Raw genomic sequence first — 18,255 nt, 5'->3', positions numbered from 1 at the left:
GTTATTTTTGTCCTCCCCTTTTCAAGAGCCCTAACTGTGTTGCTCTTCTGTCAGTCAGTCTCTGTGTTTTATAAATGTTGTACGATTTTCAATGATGTCAGCAGGGGGCGGAGCAATGCCATCACCAGTGGTGGAGCATAAGAATCACACACACACACACATACATACTCACAGACAAGTGGTCGTTAGTAGTTTGATACGGTTGTATATTGCACACCAGTGCTACCTTACTCCATTGAGGCTGCAGAGAATGGGCAGAATACCACAATCTAAGTGCATTAGATGCCCACACGACTCTGCTGATTTTTGGCACATGATTTGGGAGTGTCCAGTTATTCAAGGCTTCTGGGGAGAGGTAACGGAACTTCTCTCTGAGGTTTTGGAAATCCCTGAAATAGGCCTCTTCAGGATACTCAAGGAGGAGATTTGGCAGCATTATCTTAGAATATTCTTGAGATAGGTACTTTTCTTAGCTAGGAAAGTAATAGCATTGCGCTGGATGGATCATATGAACCCCTTAGTGTCAACGTGGTGGAAATTGGTCAATTCCGTTATACTATATAGTTTATAAAAGGTGCAGACGCCTAGGAAAATTTGATGCTTACTCTCATCCTCCATTTTAATGATTCAGAGACGCCCCCGTTAACAAGCTCATCTTGGGGGTTGGAACCCAAGGCCCACTGACAATAGGTCTAAAGGCCTTCTCTTTCCCTCTATGTAAAGACTTACGCTATTGTGGTGAGTTGCTCTCTTTATAATGTGTTCCCACTTGTACGTTAATCTGTAATACCTTTTGATGTGCTACAATGCTACAAAAGATGTTGTAATTTATTTACTTTTCATTAAAACGAGTTAAAAAAAAACAAACTAAAACATCCCAAGACGCAAAGATTTCAAAACAAAAGCTATCTTAATTTGGACACATCATTTGAGCGAATGGACTGGAGAAGAATGTTATGCCGGGTTCATGAAGAAGAGGTCATCAAAGAACTCGCGGGTTAGACACAATCATGGCAGACACTGGCATGAATATTTGCTTGTTAGAAGAAGCTGTACTTGATAAATGAAAATGGCGAGTTGATCCGTATTCGACAACTGAATGGCTAATCATCGTCAATGAACATTTCAGTCACATTAGACCTCTCCATATGATATATCTCTTCTTTTGCCAGACAAATGGACTGAGCTTGATGCTTTCTGTCCACACTCCTACTATTTAGTACTGAATCTGGATGTATATACTTAAATTAATAGAAGATTTCATCATTGGCATCACCAAGGAGAGTGCTGTGGATTTCTCTTGGATCTCCGAGAATGGGGCTCTTGAATATGTAACAATGAAGGCATCAGCGGTCGTACAGCCCCCGCTGGCGATAGACAAGTCCCACCGCTCAGTGACTTTATGGTTTGAGATCTTCTAGTATGACGAATTTATTTTCTTTGTAAGACTAGCTGGAGCTCAGTATAACACAAAAGTACTTACAAATCATAAAACATAAGACATTTATTGTAGAGGGACACTTCCCGAATTGTGGCCAACAATGCCATTCTGTGTAGTCCACAATCAGGAATGCTTGTCTGGTGGCTGCTCACATGTAGTTTCCACATCAGAGAGAAGAGGAATGACATTCAGCTCAGGCGCTCGGACAGGCAAGTAGTAAACGCACAATGTGCAGCCATTTTGAACCTTTGATGTAGATCTTTATTGGGACAGTCTACAATATTCAGTGATAGTTGTAATCTGATTTTTGAAGAATTGCTTCAGTTTCTACTCTTGTAGTGCAGTTACATAGCAGTCATTGAACAGTTGTCCAGCGGTATCCATGCCGCCAAAAATGAGGCAGATTGGCACAGACTTGTGATCCTCAGCAGAAGCGTCTGCCCTTATTTTCCAAGGAACCAGACACATGGAATGATCTAATCGTGATGGCGGACTCGGGGATTCAAACTTCATCTGTGCCCATAAGTGTTCCTCTATTGGAAAAAAAAACAACCTGTAAATATTCAAGCATTAACCTCCATTTATACATCTTCATAGACGACCTTAAAAAGGGACTGATATGAAATAGCCACACTATCAGGTATTGCATTGTACTGTATAAGTGATCAAACGATCGCAAGTTCAAATCACTTGCGGGGACTAAAATAAAGAAAAATAAGTAATGCTAACTGCACATTGACAAACACGATATCAACATGCGGTTTATCCGCAAATGCGCAGTGTTTTTCAGGCAAAAACGCCTTGCTTATATGAAAATTTGATCCTCTCTCGTGACTTTCACAAGCAATAGGCAATCAGAAGTCTTTCTCAGTGATTATCGCACTCGCATAAATGGGCGAGGACTTCCAAGGAATGCAAAAAATTAGCTACAATTTTTTTCCTAGGAGCATTGCTGTGAGGGAAAACATCGCTCATGTATATGACTCCATTCAAAAGAAAATTGCACGAGATTTGTGTGTTTGCGAGAGGCACAAATCTCGCATGAATATGAACCCCATTCTTTTGAATGGAGCCATATACACGAGTGATTTTATTCCTATATCACGGTGCAGGAAAACAATCGCAGCATGTCCTATCTTTGGCCATTCATTCTCAGAATTCCTTGTCCATTGTTTTCAGTGGGGTTGGGAAAAACAATTGCATGGCCTGAAAGCATTGGGAAACACTTGCCGATCCTCCGGAGGAACGCTACTTTCCTGAAGTGATGCAAGGTTTGACACAAAAAGGCTTCACATCCACAGCAAAATCACATGTTCCTGAGTGTGATAACGGTTCAATATAGGCAACACTATTACTAATAGTATCCCCTATATCAGCCCCAGTGGAAATAGTGCCCCCCTGAGACCCATATACTAACCTTCTCTTCGAAGCGCCGCTGCGGACGTCAGTGAATGCGTCCAGACGCCTCCTCCCCTCTGCTCTCGCGAAACAAAGGAGGAGAGGTCAGGGGAGGAGGATCCCGACACACGTGTCGGCTGCTGCTCACCACAGCATGCACCTGGGATCAGCACTGCTGAGTAAATACTGGCAGGGGAGCTGCAGCACCCCAGCCGGTATTCACTACTGTGGTGAGCAGCAGCCGACGCGTGTGTCAGCAGAGAGGGCTAGGAATGCCGCCTCTGGCACGCATGCCACACGTTTGCCACCACTGGCCTAGATAATAGCTGATCAACGGGATTGACAGATGACACACCCTTACCAGTCAACTATTGTTTACCTATCCTGAAGATAGGCCATCATTAGTTTACAACTGAACAACCTGTCTATAACTTTTTTTTTCAAGGAAGAAAAGAAACAAAACTTTAAAGTTACTCCAATTTGGAGCTTTCATTGGCATTGGCTTGCATACCTGTATCAAATCTGTACATTGTGCTTATTGGCCCAGCTTCAGTCATCCCACCAAAGATATAGATGAAGTTCTTCCAGCAAACTGAAGAATGTGCTGCACAAGGTGGAGGCGGCTCTCCCTTTGTCCTCAGCTGCTCCCACGTCATAGTATCTAAAGAATAGATGCAATTTATACATAGAACTAGAAGAATAGAGTTAATTTTACGACTAAATCTGACATAAACCCATTTAACATTACTGCCTATCCAATGGCTAATCTATAATAGCATTAATCATATGCAGTCATTTTACCTGTGTCAATGCAGAACAGGTCACTAAAAAATGAGCTGCCTGCCATCCCACCATGAATAAATAGTTTGGATCCTACAGCTGTGATAGTATGTCCATGACGTGGCTTAGGGGGATCACCGGATGTCACAGGCTGCATCCATGTCAAGCTGACTACGAAGAGAACAAAATGTGCAATAAAACATGTATCTTAAGATGAAGTTCATATTTAGGTCTCCTTATGTGAAAAGAAAGTAATATAACTTACCTGTATCAAACACATGGAGTTTGTTATCTGCGGCAGGTTCTGCACCATTCTCTTCTCCTCCAAAAACATAAAATTTGTGCCCAGTGGCGGAGGAGGATGTATGAAATGTCCTTGGGGAAGGGCAAGGTCCTTCTACATTTGGGTTCTTCCAAGATAAGCCTTCTGAGAAACAGAGAGGATAATACTCATGTCCACTGAAACACAGGTCATGAATATACTGGTGCGATAAATTGGTTGCACTTTGGTGTCGTAAAACTCTGCTCCATTAGGGCAAACAGACATGTCACTCCATTTTATCTGTATCCTCTACTGTGTTTTGGTTATTAAAGTATTGCTCCCCCATGCTTTACACTTCATAACTGCTTATACACATAGTCTGCTGTGTAGAAGCAGAGGCTCATGAGATTGTTAGGCAATAGGAAGATGACTAATTGCAGTAAAGAAAGGACGATTATCAAGTACAAATCAAGTGACGGAAGGAATAAAAAAGGCTTTGAATAGGATAAAATAAGTCTTTATTGAGCAACCAATGTACACTCAGTCAAAAAGAATCCCTTAGAAGCAGTTATGGAGCTTTATATGTGTGATTGTAACATTGATACAAGTAAGTGATTAGAATATCCGAGCAAAAGGATCATATATTGTGGAAAACTGACCCCTTGAGAAGGTAGTCTATAAGACCCTGTTGTACCGCCTCTAGCTTGGATACAAGATGTGATACAGGTGGGCATGGAGGCTCTAGTACCCTGTTGTACCACCTCTAGCTTGGATACAAGATGTGATACAGGCGAGCATGGAGGCTCTAGTACTTTGTTGTACCGCCTCTAGCTTGGATACAAGATGTGATACAGGTGGGCATGGAGGCTCTAGTACCCTGTTGTACCACCTCTAGCTTGGATACAAGATGTGTAACAGTACAGATGTCAGCAGCACTCAATATATATTGCCGAATGAATCACACGGCTGCAGTCTAGATGCAAAGCACAAGCGTGCACGCCAAAACCAGGACTGGATCCCCGTCCCAAAAAAATTATGGCAGAAAATGGATGTCAGGCAGCACAGCAATAGATGAAAGAAAATCTTTATTTATCCTCCATAAATAGACACTTAAAAGAGATAAGCAACGTTTCAGCCCCAATCGGGGGCTTTTTTCAAGCCTCCAAGTACAAAGGAATTCACAGGATACAAGATTGGATACAAGATGTGATACAGGCAAGAATGGAGGCTCTAGCACCCTGTTGTATCACCTCTAGCTTGGATACAAGATGTGATACAGGGGGTATGGAGGCTCTAGTACCCTGTTGTACTACTTCTAGCTTGGATACAAGATGTGATACAGGCAGGCATGGAGACTCTAGTACCCTGTTGGGGCACCTTTAGCTTGGATACAAGATGTGATACAGGTGGGCATGGAGGCTTTAGTACCCTGTTGGCCCGCCTCTAGCTTTGATACAAGATGTGATACGGCCGGGCATAGAGGTATACAGGTTCTGTATGGTATCCTGCAGCAGATTGGTCCACATTTTCTGTAACTGAGCCTCTAGATCATGTAAACTCATAGGCTGTTGAGGTTGGGGTCCCAAAGGTTCCATACATGTTCTATTGGTAATAAATGTGGCGATGGTGCAGGCCATCTGAAACTTTCTGCTGAAAGTTCTCGTTCTACCAAATCTGGTGGAATCATTATGCCTTTTTCAGACAGCCTAATTTGACTGCAAATTTCCCAGATAGCACACAGACCCATTATACAATATAATGGCTCCTTTACATGGGTGATTTTGAGCGTGGTTCTGCATGCACAAAATCGCTCGCACAAATCGCATCCAAAAGAACCCATTCGTTTCAATGAGTTCCCTCACAAGGAGGGTTTTTGCACCCGCATTTCTGTTGGGTGAAAAAATATGCAACATACTCTACTGTTGTGTGCATTTGCACACCCGAGGCTCAATAGCTGCACAAAATCGTGCATTGAACAGAGCAATCAATCGATTACACCTGGGACTAAGTAGACTACTATGTAGGCTGCCCCGCCTGTTCAAACATAGTGCAGGTATATCCCTCGCCACTGTGAACGGACCCGGCAGCAATAAAGTACAGTAAGGAGCTCGCAAGAGGACGTGATAGTGCCCCATTCAGAACACAATTACGTCACGCTCTCACGAGCGTTATAACATCACGCTCATCTGCAGTAGCTATAAGACTATTTACATTAATGCTAAGTCACATGGATCCAAAGTACTATTTTTGGATACATGCATGTTTTGAGCACTTTTTAGGTGGCAAATGAACTAAAAACAGCACTTCTGGCATAGATTTTTTGTTTTCCTTTTTTTCATGGCACTTGCTGCGCAGTATAAAAAATATGCCAACTTACCGTAATTCATTGGGTCAATATGATACCAAATTTGTATTTGCATTACTGCATCCCATAACCCATACAATGTTTACTTCTTCGTTAACTGAACCATTTGAAGTCTCGTGTGGCGCAGAGTGTTCAATTCAAGTAGCCGGCTCAAGGTTGACTCAGCCTTCCATCCTTTAGAGGTCAGTAAAATGAGTACCCAGCTTGTTGGAGGGTAATAAATAAATTACCTGAAAGCGCTGCGGAATAAGTTGGCGCTATACAAATACCAAGATTTATTTTGTTTAGCGTGGGATGAGTTGCAGTTTTTATTGGTATCATTTTGGGGCACATGGAAATTTTTTTAGCACTTTTTATTGCAGTTTTTAGGAGGCAAATGAGTGAAAAATAGCAATTCTGGCAGTCTTTTCACAAATTGATTATGGCCTTCACCTTACTGGATAATGGACATAATATTTTTATAGTACAGGTTGCTTTAAACCTAATATGTGTTGTTTTTTTCCTGAAAAAAAGGCATTTGGTAGGGATGGGGGTGAATTTTTTTTTTATTTTTTTTTCGTTAAACTTTTTGTCCCTCGAAAGATACATGTTTCATGCAAACTAGGTAGATATAGAGAGATACAGCCTGATCTATAACTTTTGTGGTATTAATAGTTTATTATTTTTTTTCTTTTTTTTTTAAAGACCTAAAATCCGCAGTTGAAATATGCTTGCGTTATTTCATTATTATTATATTTGATATTGCATGATTTGACATGGTCAAGGGGGTGGGAGGAAGTGGGTGTGGTCAAGGGCTGGGACTGGTTGGGTGCAGGGCTTAGAAAAATTGCCATAGGGCATTATGCAAGTTGCCTTTCCTGCCCCTCTTTCCTGCCCTGTAAAGTTGGGAGGTATGGTGTATATCTAGTTGTGTATATCTAGTTTATTGCAGTGCATATAAAGCCCTTGTCCCTAACATGGTTGGGAAGAGGACAGCAGGGTCTGAGTATTTACTGAGCAGCCAGCAGCTGAGACTGCAGTCATGTCTGAGTCTGACACTGAATTTCAGCATCAAATGTTTTGTGAATAATGCGAGAAGTGTAGGTCATAGAGAGCAGAAACCCAATCTAAGGGCTTATTCACATGTCCGTATATCGGACAGGTTTTCATGCCCAGCCAATATACGGTGACCCTTTCTGCAGGGGGAGGAGGCGGGGTGGGAGCAGTGCACTGAGCTCCCACCCCCTCTCCACCCTCTCTCCGTCCCCTATCCGCCGTTCGCCACTATTTGCAATGGGAGGGGACGGAACGTGCGGAACGTAGCCCCGCCCTCGTCCCAACCCTCTGATTGTAAACAGTGACAAGGGCAGAGAGGGGGCGGGAGTTCAGTGCACTGCTCCTAGCCCAGCCCGCCTCCTCCCCCTGCAGAAAGGGACACCGTATATCGTCCGGGTGTGAAAACCCAGCCGATATAGGGACCTGTGAATAAGCCCTAAGGCTGGGTTCACACAGGGCGGCAAATCTGCCTGCGGCTGCTAATCCCGGAATTAGCCAGCCATATGGATGACATTTGTCAAATATCTTGTCTACACGGGACAGCCAATTCGTCGCGGTTAAGTGCTGCAGGTTTTAAAGCAGCTCTTTCCTGGCGGAAATCTCACGGTTTTTCACTACGGCCAGACTGCAAGATTTACTTATGTGGCAAGTTTGTTGCTGATTGGTCCTGTCATTTGGCCGTATATAACAAACAACAGTTCATTTGTATACATATAAAGATAGGGACTGTGGACTGAGTCTTATTGGGCATACACCAGTACATGTTTCTGGGTGCTGCTCATTTCTTTGTGTTTATACAGAGTCTAATGGAGCCTGTACAACAGTGCAAAGAGGCTGTACGGCACTTGCCAAACAGGTTCCATGCACTCCTGTATTAGCTTCTTGCACAAGGCTCTGCAATGGTCCTGAGCTGTAAGATGGACTGTATTTACAGTTCATGCTGCCCTATGCGCTAAGTCTCATTTAAGAGACATTTACATATAATTATCAGCATAATGTGCTTGTTTCTCAGCAATCATACTGATAATTTGTCAGCGGATCATCACTAATTGCTGGGTGGCACTTGCACCTTTAATTGTTTCAGTTGGCAAGTCTAGATAGTACCTGACAACCAGCGCTGATCTGTATATGATTAAGCAGTACAACTTCTTGGGATGAGAAGGAGAAGAATGAGAAAAAGAAGGAGGGGGGATAGAAAGGAGGAAATCTGCTTCTTCTCCTCTACCTCATTCTTTTTCTTCTTCAGAAGAAGAAGGGGGAAGAAAGAATGAGCATGGTGACTGAGTGGCTAGCACTGTTGCCTTGCAGTACTGCCATCTTTGTATTCCCTGTTCTCTTCCTCTGGTGAAGTAAAAAGACGTGTGGTGGCTCAGTGTTTAGCAGTGTTGCCTTGCAGGACTTTTAGGTTCAAATCTGACCAAGGACAATATCTGCATGGAGTTTTTCAAAGTCCATATTGATATTGTCCTTGGTCAGATTTGAACTTAGGGCCTTATTACTGAAAGGCAACAGGGCTAACCATTGAACCACATTTTCAAGGCTATTTGACGGTGTTCAATGCTATTTTTAGTCTGTTTTATGAACTTTCGGTTCAGCCAATACAAACCACCTTAGGATCAGGCTCTCACTGACTTGAACTTTTCTCAAAGTTCAACCCAAAACCGAGAGCTATTGGTTCAGTTCACTTATTAACAACGACACACAAAGCTATCCACAACCTGTCCCATTCATGCATTTCTGACCAATATTCCAATACCTCCCTACATGTCATTTCCTAACCCCACAAGACTTCCTTCTCTGCTCTCCAATGGTCCGTTCCTCATATAATTCTCTCCAAGATTCCTCTCATGTGTCACCTATAGCCTGGAACTTGCTATCCCAACATATCAGATTATCCACCACAATAAGAGCAGCTTCTATCTCTTTCCCTCTTCCCTTGTAGATTATAAACCATTGTGGACAAGGTCCCCTCTTCCTCTGCCTCAAACTGTACCACTCATTTAGTCATGTTTATTGAACTTGCTTTTGAATCGTTATATACTGTAATCCTCATTATTAGGTACAGCGCTCTGGGATTAATGTTTTTTTTTGTTGGTAAGTAATAATAATTAAAGCAGAAAAAAGTCAATTTTTTACTATGCTGTATTCATCTTGTAGGCCTAAACCTAAGAGAGGTGAGTTTTATTTAGTGTGGGGACCCATCTGTATGAGCTTCCTGTCACGTTCATCCTGGACTGCTGATAAAACCTCGGGGTGATTTGGTACCGGAGCAGTCAGGACAGGCGTATGTTTTTGCTCTTCAGGTGGCTAGACACAGGAGCAGACAGAACCAAGGTGTAACGATCAGAGTGGGACATTCTCAACCCCTCTGATAGAACCTGCCTCAAAGCAGAGCACCCATCCTGAAAGGGATAACCCCACTACCTGCACAAGGCCAGGTCCAGAGTCAGAGGGGAACCAGGTAACCAGGGACAAACAGCGCTGACAACAAATAACAGATGAGAATACACAGAATACAAAACAAACAGGAACACAGGGAACCAATCAGAAGACAGGAGCCAGACAACAGACAGGTAGACTGAGCAAGCTGACTTAACTAGAAATACTGAAATATAACTGTCACTTCTAGCCAGGAAGAGCTGGATTATATAGGGAGAAGCTGATTGGCTTTCAAAGCTGTCAATCACCAACCACTACCTCAGCTAACAGCTGCAGGACTAATTAAACTGAACTAGTCAGGACAGGAGACATTAACCCTAGCTAGTCAGGATAGAACCAACTGTAGTAAAGGTGTGCTGGCAGTGATGTGATAGTTGCCTTGTCATATCTGGTGGTCAGGTTGCAATTCAATTTATTTAGATTACATATGATATTTTCTTATCATACATTGTATCATTTTTTATTTACCATTTTTTAATTCAGCACACAGCAAATAAAGGGATCTGTGCATTAAAGTTGTCCAAGAAAAATAAATAAAAATAAATATTCAATCACTAAAAGCATAACAAGAAAAATGGCCATGTGTTGAAATTCAATGTGATACACTATCTTGATACAAGGTGAAAACAAATAACAACTTCAGCCTTCTGCCACAAGGTGGCGCTGTGTGTGTGCAGTTTGGTCATAGCAGCTTGTGCTTCAATAAAGCACTGTTACCTATCATATACTATGTACACCAATCAGCTGTAACATGTTAACCACTTACAATTGAGGTGAATAACATTAATTATCTCTTGAATATGACACCTGTCAAGGGATGGAATATATTAGGAGGCAAGGGAACAGTCAGTTCTTGAAGTTGATGTAAGCAGCAAAATGTAAGGATCTGTGTGACGTTATGGCCAAATCGTGATGGCTGCATGACTGGGTCAGGGCATCTTTGAAATTGTGGGTCTTGGTATGCAGTGATTGATGATGATAATTATCCGTTCAGTCGCGTCCGACCTTCGGTCACTCTATGGATCAATGTTCTCCACGCATTCAGCGATTGACATGTTCTTGGTGGCCTTGATTGTATCTAGCCATCTTGTTCTTTGTGGTCCTGATCTTCTCTTTCCACTGACCTTGCCAAGCATCAGTACTGTTTCCAGTGAGTTAGCGCGCATCAGGTGGCCAAAAAAAGAGAGATGCTGTTTGACGATTTTGCCCCCTAGTGATATTTTCGGTTTGACGTGATCTAACGTGACCTGTCATGGCAGTCCAAGGTATCCGCAGCATTTTCCTCCAGCAACAGAGTTCAAACGCTCAAACGCTCAATTTTTCTTCTGTCTGTTTTCCTGCGCGTCCAACTTTCGCAACCATATGTCATTATGGGAAAGACGATTGCATTGACCATTCTGGTGTTTCTTGCAATGCTAATGTCCTTGCTTTTCCAGATCTTTTCCATTCCTTGCATTGCATTCCTACCAAGTGTAATCCGTCTCTTGATTTCTGGTCCAGATTGGCCGTTGCAATTGATTTTGGATTCAAGAAAGATGAAATCAATTAGTACCTATTAAAAGTGGTCCAAGGAAGGACAATCGGTAAACTGGCAGCATGGGCACCCAAAGCTAATTGATGCATGTAGTAAGTGAAGGCTAGCCATCTGATTCAAACCCATAGAAGAGTTACTTAGCACAAATTACTAGAAAATGTTACTGCTGATTAGAATAGAAAGGTGTCAGAACACACTGTGCATCCCAGGTGCGTAACTATAGAGGATGCAGGGGATGCGGTAGCACCCGGGCCCAGGAGCCTTAGGGGGCCCATAAGGCCTCTCTTCTCCATATAGGGAGCCCAGTACTATGAGTAAAGCATTATAGTTGGGGGCCCTGTTACAAGTTTTACATTGGGGCCCGGGAGCTTCAAGTTACGCCTCTGATTACAGCTTATTGTGTATGGGATTGCATAGTCACAGACTCGTCAGAGTACCCTTGTTGACTCTTGTCCACCACCAAAAGCAACTGCAAAAAGTATTCAATATTGCTTTAAAGCTTATGACACAGAGTTCAAGGTGTTGATTTGGCCTCCAAATTTCCCAGATGTTATTCTGATTGTCCATCTGTGGGATATGCTTGAAAAACAAGTCCGATCCATATAAATCTCACTTCACAACTTACGGGACTTAAAGATGAAATTTGCGTGTTACAACAACCTTTAAAAAATACATTCAACTCTGTGAAAATAAAAGTAGCCGTATTTACCCGTCCTCAGACTCAACGATCCAGCGCTGCAGCCCAGCGGTCATCCAGGGCTCTGTTCTGGAATGGCTGCCTCCTGACTACTTCAGCATCTGATTAGTCAGGTTCTGTTCTCATACTTACCTGGTCAGATGCCAGGAGAACGCCATCTGACTGCTGTGGCCTCTGATTGGCAGTACAGGTTAGGTGGTAGCCATTTAACAACAAAGACCAGGAGCATAGGCGTATCGTGAGGGGGAGCAGGGGTCGCCGTTGCGACCCGGCCCTTGCTCTGCAGGGGGCCCAGAAGCCCCGCCATATTTAAAATGCACACTTGTGCATTCTATAGAAGGCGGAGCAGCGCGACCGGCATTACACTAGCAGCTGCGTGATTGGTGCGGCTGGGGTGTGTGGCTGCTGGAGGGGAGGAGCGAGGAGGGGAGGCGAGGCAAGGCTGACTTACCCATGCAGAGAACACTGCAGACGTGGGTTAGTTCTCCAGTTACTTCTCCTCCCGCAGCGTGTCGGCAGCCAACAATGTGACGTCCAGGCAGGGACAAACAGGCTTCTCTCTGGTTCTGTAAGCATTTTTTCTTGAAGTAAAGTCCCGATTGGCTCCTCCCACAGGCTGGTCACATGACTGGCCACATGAGTGTGACATCAGAGGTCCTTGACAGACAGCACCCACCCGCACCCGGCTCAGGTAGTTAACCATGTGCTGCCTGCTTCTTGGAGGAGAACCCCTCTGTCTGCTGGGAGTCCCCCAAACTATTGCAGATTTACATGCAGTTCACCCAACAACCCTCCATCTGTAACCTCACTGACCAGCAGTGAATGCCCGCAGTTAACTCCTTCATGACTGGCCTGGTTTAAGCACTAATGAGCAACCAGTTTTTCAATCTTTATTTTTGTGCATTCCTGGGATCAGAACTCTTTTTTTTTTTTCTTGTTGACATGTTTGTTTTGAGGACTTGTTTTTGTGTGAAAAGTTGTTTATTTAACCCCTTCCCGCCCCATGACATAAGGGTACGTCATGGCAGGGTGGTACTTCTCGCAAAATGAAGTACCCTTATGTCATAGGGATAGCGCAAGATCATAGCAGGTCTCACACTATCCCGCAGCGGGAATCGGCTGTCACTAGTAGCCCGCCTCCCGCTGCGACAGCGGGGGGCATCGGAGATGTGCCTCCCTACTGTAAACCCCTTCCCTGCCGCGATCTATGTAGATCGCAGCAGGGAAAGGGTTCACAGAGGGAGCGCGCTCCCTCTGTGACTTCAGCCGCCTCTCGCAATGTTATCGCAGAGCCCGGCTGGTTGTTAGGGCAACAGGACGCCAGATACCGGCGTCCTGTATTGCCAGCGCCTAAGATCGCTATAGTAAGCATTTTAGCATTTTGCCTCACAAAAAAAACACAATGAAAGTGATTAAAAAAAGCGTATGTACCCCAAAATGTTATCAATAAAAACTAGAGCTTGTCTCGCAAAAATTAAGCCCTCAGAGAGCTCCGTCCATGGAAAAATAAAAAAGTTATAGGACTTTGAATGCAGTGAGTTTAGAAAAAAATAATAATTTCCAAAAAAGGCTTTTTATTGTGGAAAAGTGGAAAAACCTAAAAAATATATAAGAATTTTGGTATCGTTGTAACCGTACCGACCCGCAGAAAAAAATGTAGTGTATCATTTATGCTGCATGATTAACGCTATAAAAAAACCTCAAAATTCTATGGCAGAATTGATGCGTTTTCTCTCCCTGCGGTCATAAAAAAAGATGTGATATGGGGGGCAATTGAGGCATACAGGTTCCATATGGTATTATGTGTCCACATTTGCTGTGACTGAGCCTCTAGATCATACAAACTTCTAGGCTGTGGGAGTTGCCATCCTAAATGCGCAGACCGGTGCCGGCGGCGGGTGAGTGACGTTTCTGTGCGGGGCTCTGCAATCCCTGCACAGAAATAGAGCATGCCGCGGTTTGTTTTCCACGTGTGATTTCGCGCGGACAAACCGCGGCCGTCTGCCTAGGATTGCGTTTTCTAACGCAATCCTATGGCAGCTTCCATGGGTGGAAATTCTGCGGGAAATCCGGCAGCGGAATTTCCGCCCATGTGCAGGGGGGCTAAGGCTGCTCTAAGACGTGCGTTCAGAAAACACAGCTTAAAATCATGGGTTTTTTACCTCAATTTTCAGCAGCACTTTTGAACGCATGGTAAAGCGGTTTTAATGCACCCCACAATTGTGATGGGTGGGGAGGTGCGTTAGAAAACGCAAATACAGGACAGATAGCGCTTAAAAATCACCGCTTCCGAGCTCATGTCTGAGTAATCGCATTCAAATCAATGGAAGCAGTATACCGCCATAAAAAGCGGTGTGTGTGTGTGATTTTCATCTAGTGCAGGAAACGCGTTAATAGGGCTAATTCATGTATGGAAATGCGTTTTGCAGCTGTATGCAGCATGATTTAGGTATGGGTACGCGGTGAGAAAGGTAAGGGGGGGGCCCTGAGCTGAACTTTTGCACCCGGGCCCTTGAGCCTTTAGGTACGCCCCTGACCAGGAGGACCGCTGGGCTGAAGCGCTAGATCACCAGGACAGAAGACAGGCAAGTACAACTGCTTTTATTATTTTAACAAAGTTAGATCCACTTTTAAAAAGTTGTTTTACGACCCAGGCTACATGTTTATAGAATCTTTTGCTAATTTCTTAGTTCCAGATATCTCAGGGCTTCTTCAGAGGTCTTGTGGTTATCCATTTCTCATCAGATCAGAGCTGTTTTGGAACATGTGAGAAGACCTACGCTATATTATGTTTTAATTATGTGGAGGATGAGTGTATAAAGTCACCTGGAAGAGGGCTAATATGTTGTATATCCTTGTAAACAGGCAATGTAGATGCACTGTGAACTAGCCCATGACTGCATATCCCATAAAGCATGGGTGTATTCACACAGGCACTCAGGAGCTCCATTCTACCATAGTCATTCGATTCTCAAACTCGGAACAGAACCCAGCAGTAAAAGAAGAAACTTTTGCAGTTTTGTTCTGGCTTTAGTTTTGGTAATGTCTCCTGAACACTAAATATACATGCAGTCTAAGGCCTCATGTCCACGGGTCGATCGGATCCCGCATGCGGGAGACCGCAGCTGAATCTGACCCTGCCCGCTGCCGGCCAACCTGCGTACCTGTCCGGGTCTGTACTGTGGATGTGTGAGGAAGTGCCGATTGGCGGACCGATGCACATGCGCAGTACACTTATTTTTTTTAAACTCCTGCTTTCCCGCGGAAACCACAGCCCGTCCACAATCAGACGGCTTCCATTTCATTCAATGCAAGCCGTCCATGTGGGAACCACAGTAAAATGCAACATGCTGCGATTTGATTTCCACATCCACAAATCAAATCTGCATGTTTTAATTCAGGTGTGGACGACCATCTTTGCCTATTGGGGAGCTTGAACTGCAGATCTTCTATGTGGGTGCCCTGCGCGGATTCCACAATTCAAATCCACTGGTGCACATGAGGCCTAAGGCCTCTGAGACACTAGTGTTTTTTTCATCCGGGTGTAGTCCATAAAAAAATAGACTACATACGGACAGCATGCAGAGTCATCACATGCAATTATTCGAATACACTTTACGGACGAGGCTCACCCATTCAAGTTAGTGGGGACAGAAGAAAAAACGTTTGCCGTCCGCTATGGTTTTGTTTGGTTTTTTTTGAAGATGCAGAAAAAAAGAATTTGATTTTTTTTTCAGACATGAAAAGTATGTCATACAGAGAAAAAAAAACCCTGACAAACAGACTGAATACAGAGGCCACACAGAGCTGCATCCTTTAAGAAAAACATTCGTTTTTTGTGGACATAAAATGGACATTTTATATTTCACGCAAGTGTGCACCTAGCCTAAAGAACATGGTTTTATTCTATTTAAGCTACTAGACTACTTGCTTCCAGCAGGGGGCAGCCTTATCTGCAGAGAATTTAGCCATAAGCACTGACAGGATGCAGATCACAAACTCGTGGTACTTCTAAACAACATTTGTTCTCTCCCCTGTTTGAATCATTTAGCAGCTGATGAAGATCCATGTATACTAACATGTACCCCAATAACTGCTATATAAATCTTGCATCTCTTGGTTTTTTAGACAGCTGTATGCGTAACTACTATACAAATACCATGATTTATTTTTATTTATTTAACTACACTCGCCGCTACAAACTCCTGCGCTAAATAGCTGGAAGATGGGTCCTGCGGCTGCCCTATCTTTCCCATATGTAGTTAAAGGGGTGGTCTCGCGAAACAAAGTGGGGTTATACACTTCCGTATGGCCATATTAATGCACTTTGTAATATACATCGTGCATTAAATATGAGCCATACAGAAGTTATTCCACTTACCTGCTCCGTTGCTAGCGTCCTCGTCTCCATGGTTCCGTCTAAATTCGCCGGCAGCTTGCTTTTTTAGACGCGCTTGCGCAGTCCGGTCTTCTCCATTCAGCACGAGCCGCTTCAGTGTGCTCCCCGCTACAGCTCTTCTGCGCATGCGCAGACGAGCTGTCACTGCTCGGGAGCGCGCTGAAGCGGCCATTCTGTACCTTCCACTGTTAGAGGAAGGTGCAGAGCTGCCGAGCTGTCCGGAGAAGCCGCCCAGCTGTCCCGCCGTCCAGCTGTCCTGGTAAGTGATGGGCCGGGGGGGCTGCCGCTGCGCCGGGCTGCGCCGGGGGGGGGGGGGGGCTGCCGCTGCGAGGGGGGGGGCTGTCGCTGCGATGGGGGGGGCTGTCGCTAGGCCGGGGGAACTAGCGCTAGGCCGGGGGGGGCTGTCGCTGGGCCGGGGGGGGCTGTCGCTGGGCCGGGGGAACTAGCGCTGGGCCGGGGGGGGCTGTCGCTGGGCCGGGGGGGGCTGTCGCTGGGCCTGGGGAACTAGCGCTGGGCCGGGGGGGGCTGTCGCTGGGCCGGGGGGGGCTGTCGCTGGGCCGGGGGAACTAGCGCTGGGCCGGGGGGGGCTGTCGCTGGGCCGGGGGAACTAGCGCTAGGCCGGGAGGGGCTGTCGCTGGGCCGGGGGAACTAGCGCTAGGCCGGGGGGGGGGCTGTCGCTGGGCCGGGGAGGGGCTGTCGCTGGGCCGGGGGAACTAGCGCTAGGCCGGGGGGGGCTGTCGCTGGGCCGGGGGGGGGCTGTCGCTAGGCCGGGGGAACTAGCGCTGGGCCGGGGGGGGGCTGTCGCTGCGCCGGGGGGGCTGCGCCGGTTACCTGCTGCCTGGCGGTGGGTGACTGGTCGGCGGCTGCGGTGGGTCCGGTCGGCGGCTGCGGGGCGTCTGGTTGCCATGGAGACACAGCTGGCAGCGTCTCGGGAGCGCGCACGTCGGGCTGCAGCGAGCGACGGGAAAAGAGCCGGCGGCCATCTTGGGGAAACTTTTATAAGTTGCTGAAACGCTGGAACGGTAAGTACGAACCAGCTAGAAATGTCATTTACAGGGGGGCTTAGTAATGTGTACTTAATGGGGGGGACTGGGCAAAAAAAAAATTCACTGCTTCCTCGAGACATCTCCTTTAATAGTACATGCAGCAAAGATAGGGCAATCCTATCTTTTCTCGCCTGTACAATTGACTGGCGAGAATCCCGATAGTGAAAATGAAACCACTGGAATCCGTTGAAATCAGTGGTTTTGCTTCGATCCGTTACGCGGACGTGATTACCACGGCCGCATAAGCGGAGAAAAACAAATTCATATTTTAAGCCCTAACAATGTCAAGGAGGAAGGGGGATGGGAGCATCACTGGGCATGCTGGCAGCCCTTTGCCTGGGAGTTCAAACTTTTTTGAGTCAGGTCATTTGCATAATGGTCTTTCCAGAAAACCATCAGAATTCCGAATTTTGTTTTGCAAATGAATGTAGAAGAACACACCTTGTAACTCAGTATGACCCTCTGGTCTTGCACAAACCAAGATGACTAGACCGCTTTTCTAACAACTTGATGCACACTCTACTACATCAGTAGTCTAATACACTACATGCTGTTCTGATTGGCCAGCACTGCTGACTTGAGAAGTGATGGCCAAACAGTGCTGGCCCATCTGAGCAGAATGCAGTATCTTAGACTACCGATGTACTAGAGTGTGCATCCAATTGTCAGAAAAGTGGTGTGGCCATCTTGGTTTGTCCAGAACCATATGACTTCTTTATAATCTGTACAAGTAAAGCAAAAGCAAAGTATTAAATACATTCCTTTCATGTACATCTAATATTAAAAATTGTTGTTCAAAATGAATGTTTTTCTTAAAATATTTTTTAGATTGCAAATAGTGTATACATTTCAAACCAAT

The 18,255-nt window shown here is 45.1% G+C and overlaps 1 protein-coding gene across 1 annotated transcript; it reads right to left on the bottom strand.

Moving 5' to 3' along the window:
* Positions 1–1,489: 1,489 nt before the first annotated feature.
* On the bottom strand, positions 1,490–12,422 carry LOC136610568 (rab9 effector protein with kelch motifs-like). Its single transcript, XM_066589797.1, has 5 exons — positions 12,403–12,422; positions 3,885–4,046; positions 3,641–3,790; positions 3,351–3,500; positions 1,490–1,974 (listed from the first exon to the last, which is right to left on the bottom strand). Exons 1-5 carry the CDS (start codon positions 12,404–12,406, stop codon positions 1,769–1,771), a joined length of 672 nt encoding a protein of 223 aa, XP_066445894.1. The 5' UTR covers positions 12,407–12,422; the 3' UTR covers positions 1,490–1,768.
* Between the last annotated feature and the right edge of the window lie 5,833 nt (positions 12,423–18,255).

The sequence above is a fragment of the Eleutherodactylus coqui genome, chromosome 2 (genome assembly GCF_035609145.1).
Source record: "Eleutherodactylus coqui strain aEleCoq1 chromosome 2, aEleCoq1.hap1, whole genome shotgun sequence".
NCBI lineage: Eukaryota > Metazoa > Chordata > Amphibia > Anura > Eleutherodactylidae > Eleutherodactylus > Eleutherodactylus coqui.
The sequence above is the reverse complement of the archived record's forward strand: the minus strand, read 5'-3'. Positions and strand labels throughout refer to the sequence as shown.

Excerpts from the sequence above, each read along its gene's own strand:
- LOC136610568 (XM_066589797.1), bottom strand. Across the intron at positions 3,791-3,884 it reads ACTCCATGTGTTTGATACAG|TCAGCTTGACATGGATGCAG; the intron begins GTAAGTTATATT and ends TTCTCTTCGTAG. Across the intron at positions 3,501-3,640 it reads CCTGTTCTGCATTGACACAG|ATACTATGACGTGGGAGCAG; the intron begins GTAAAATGACTG and ends TCTATTCTTTAG.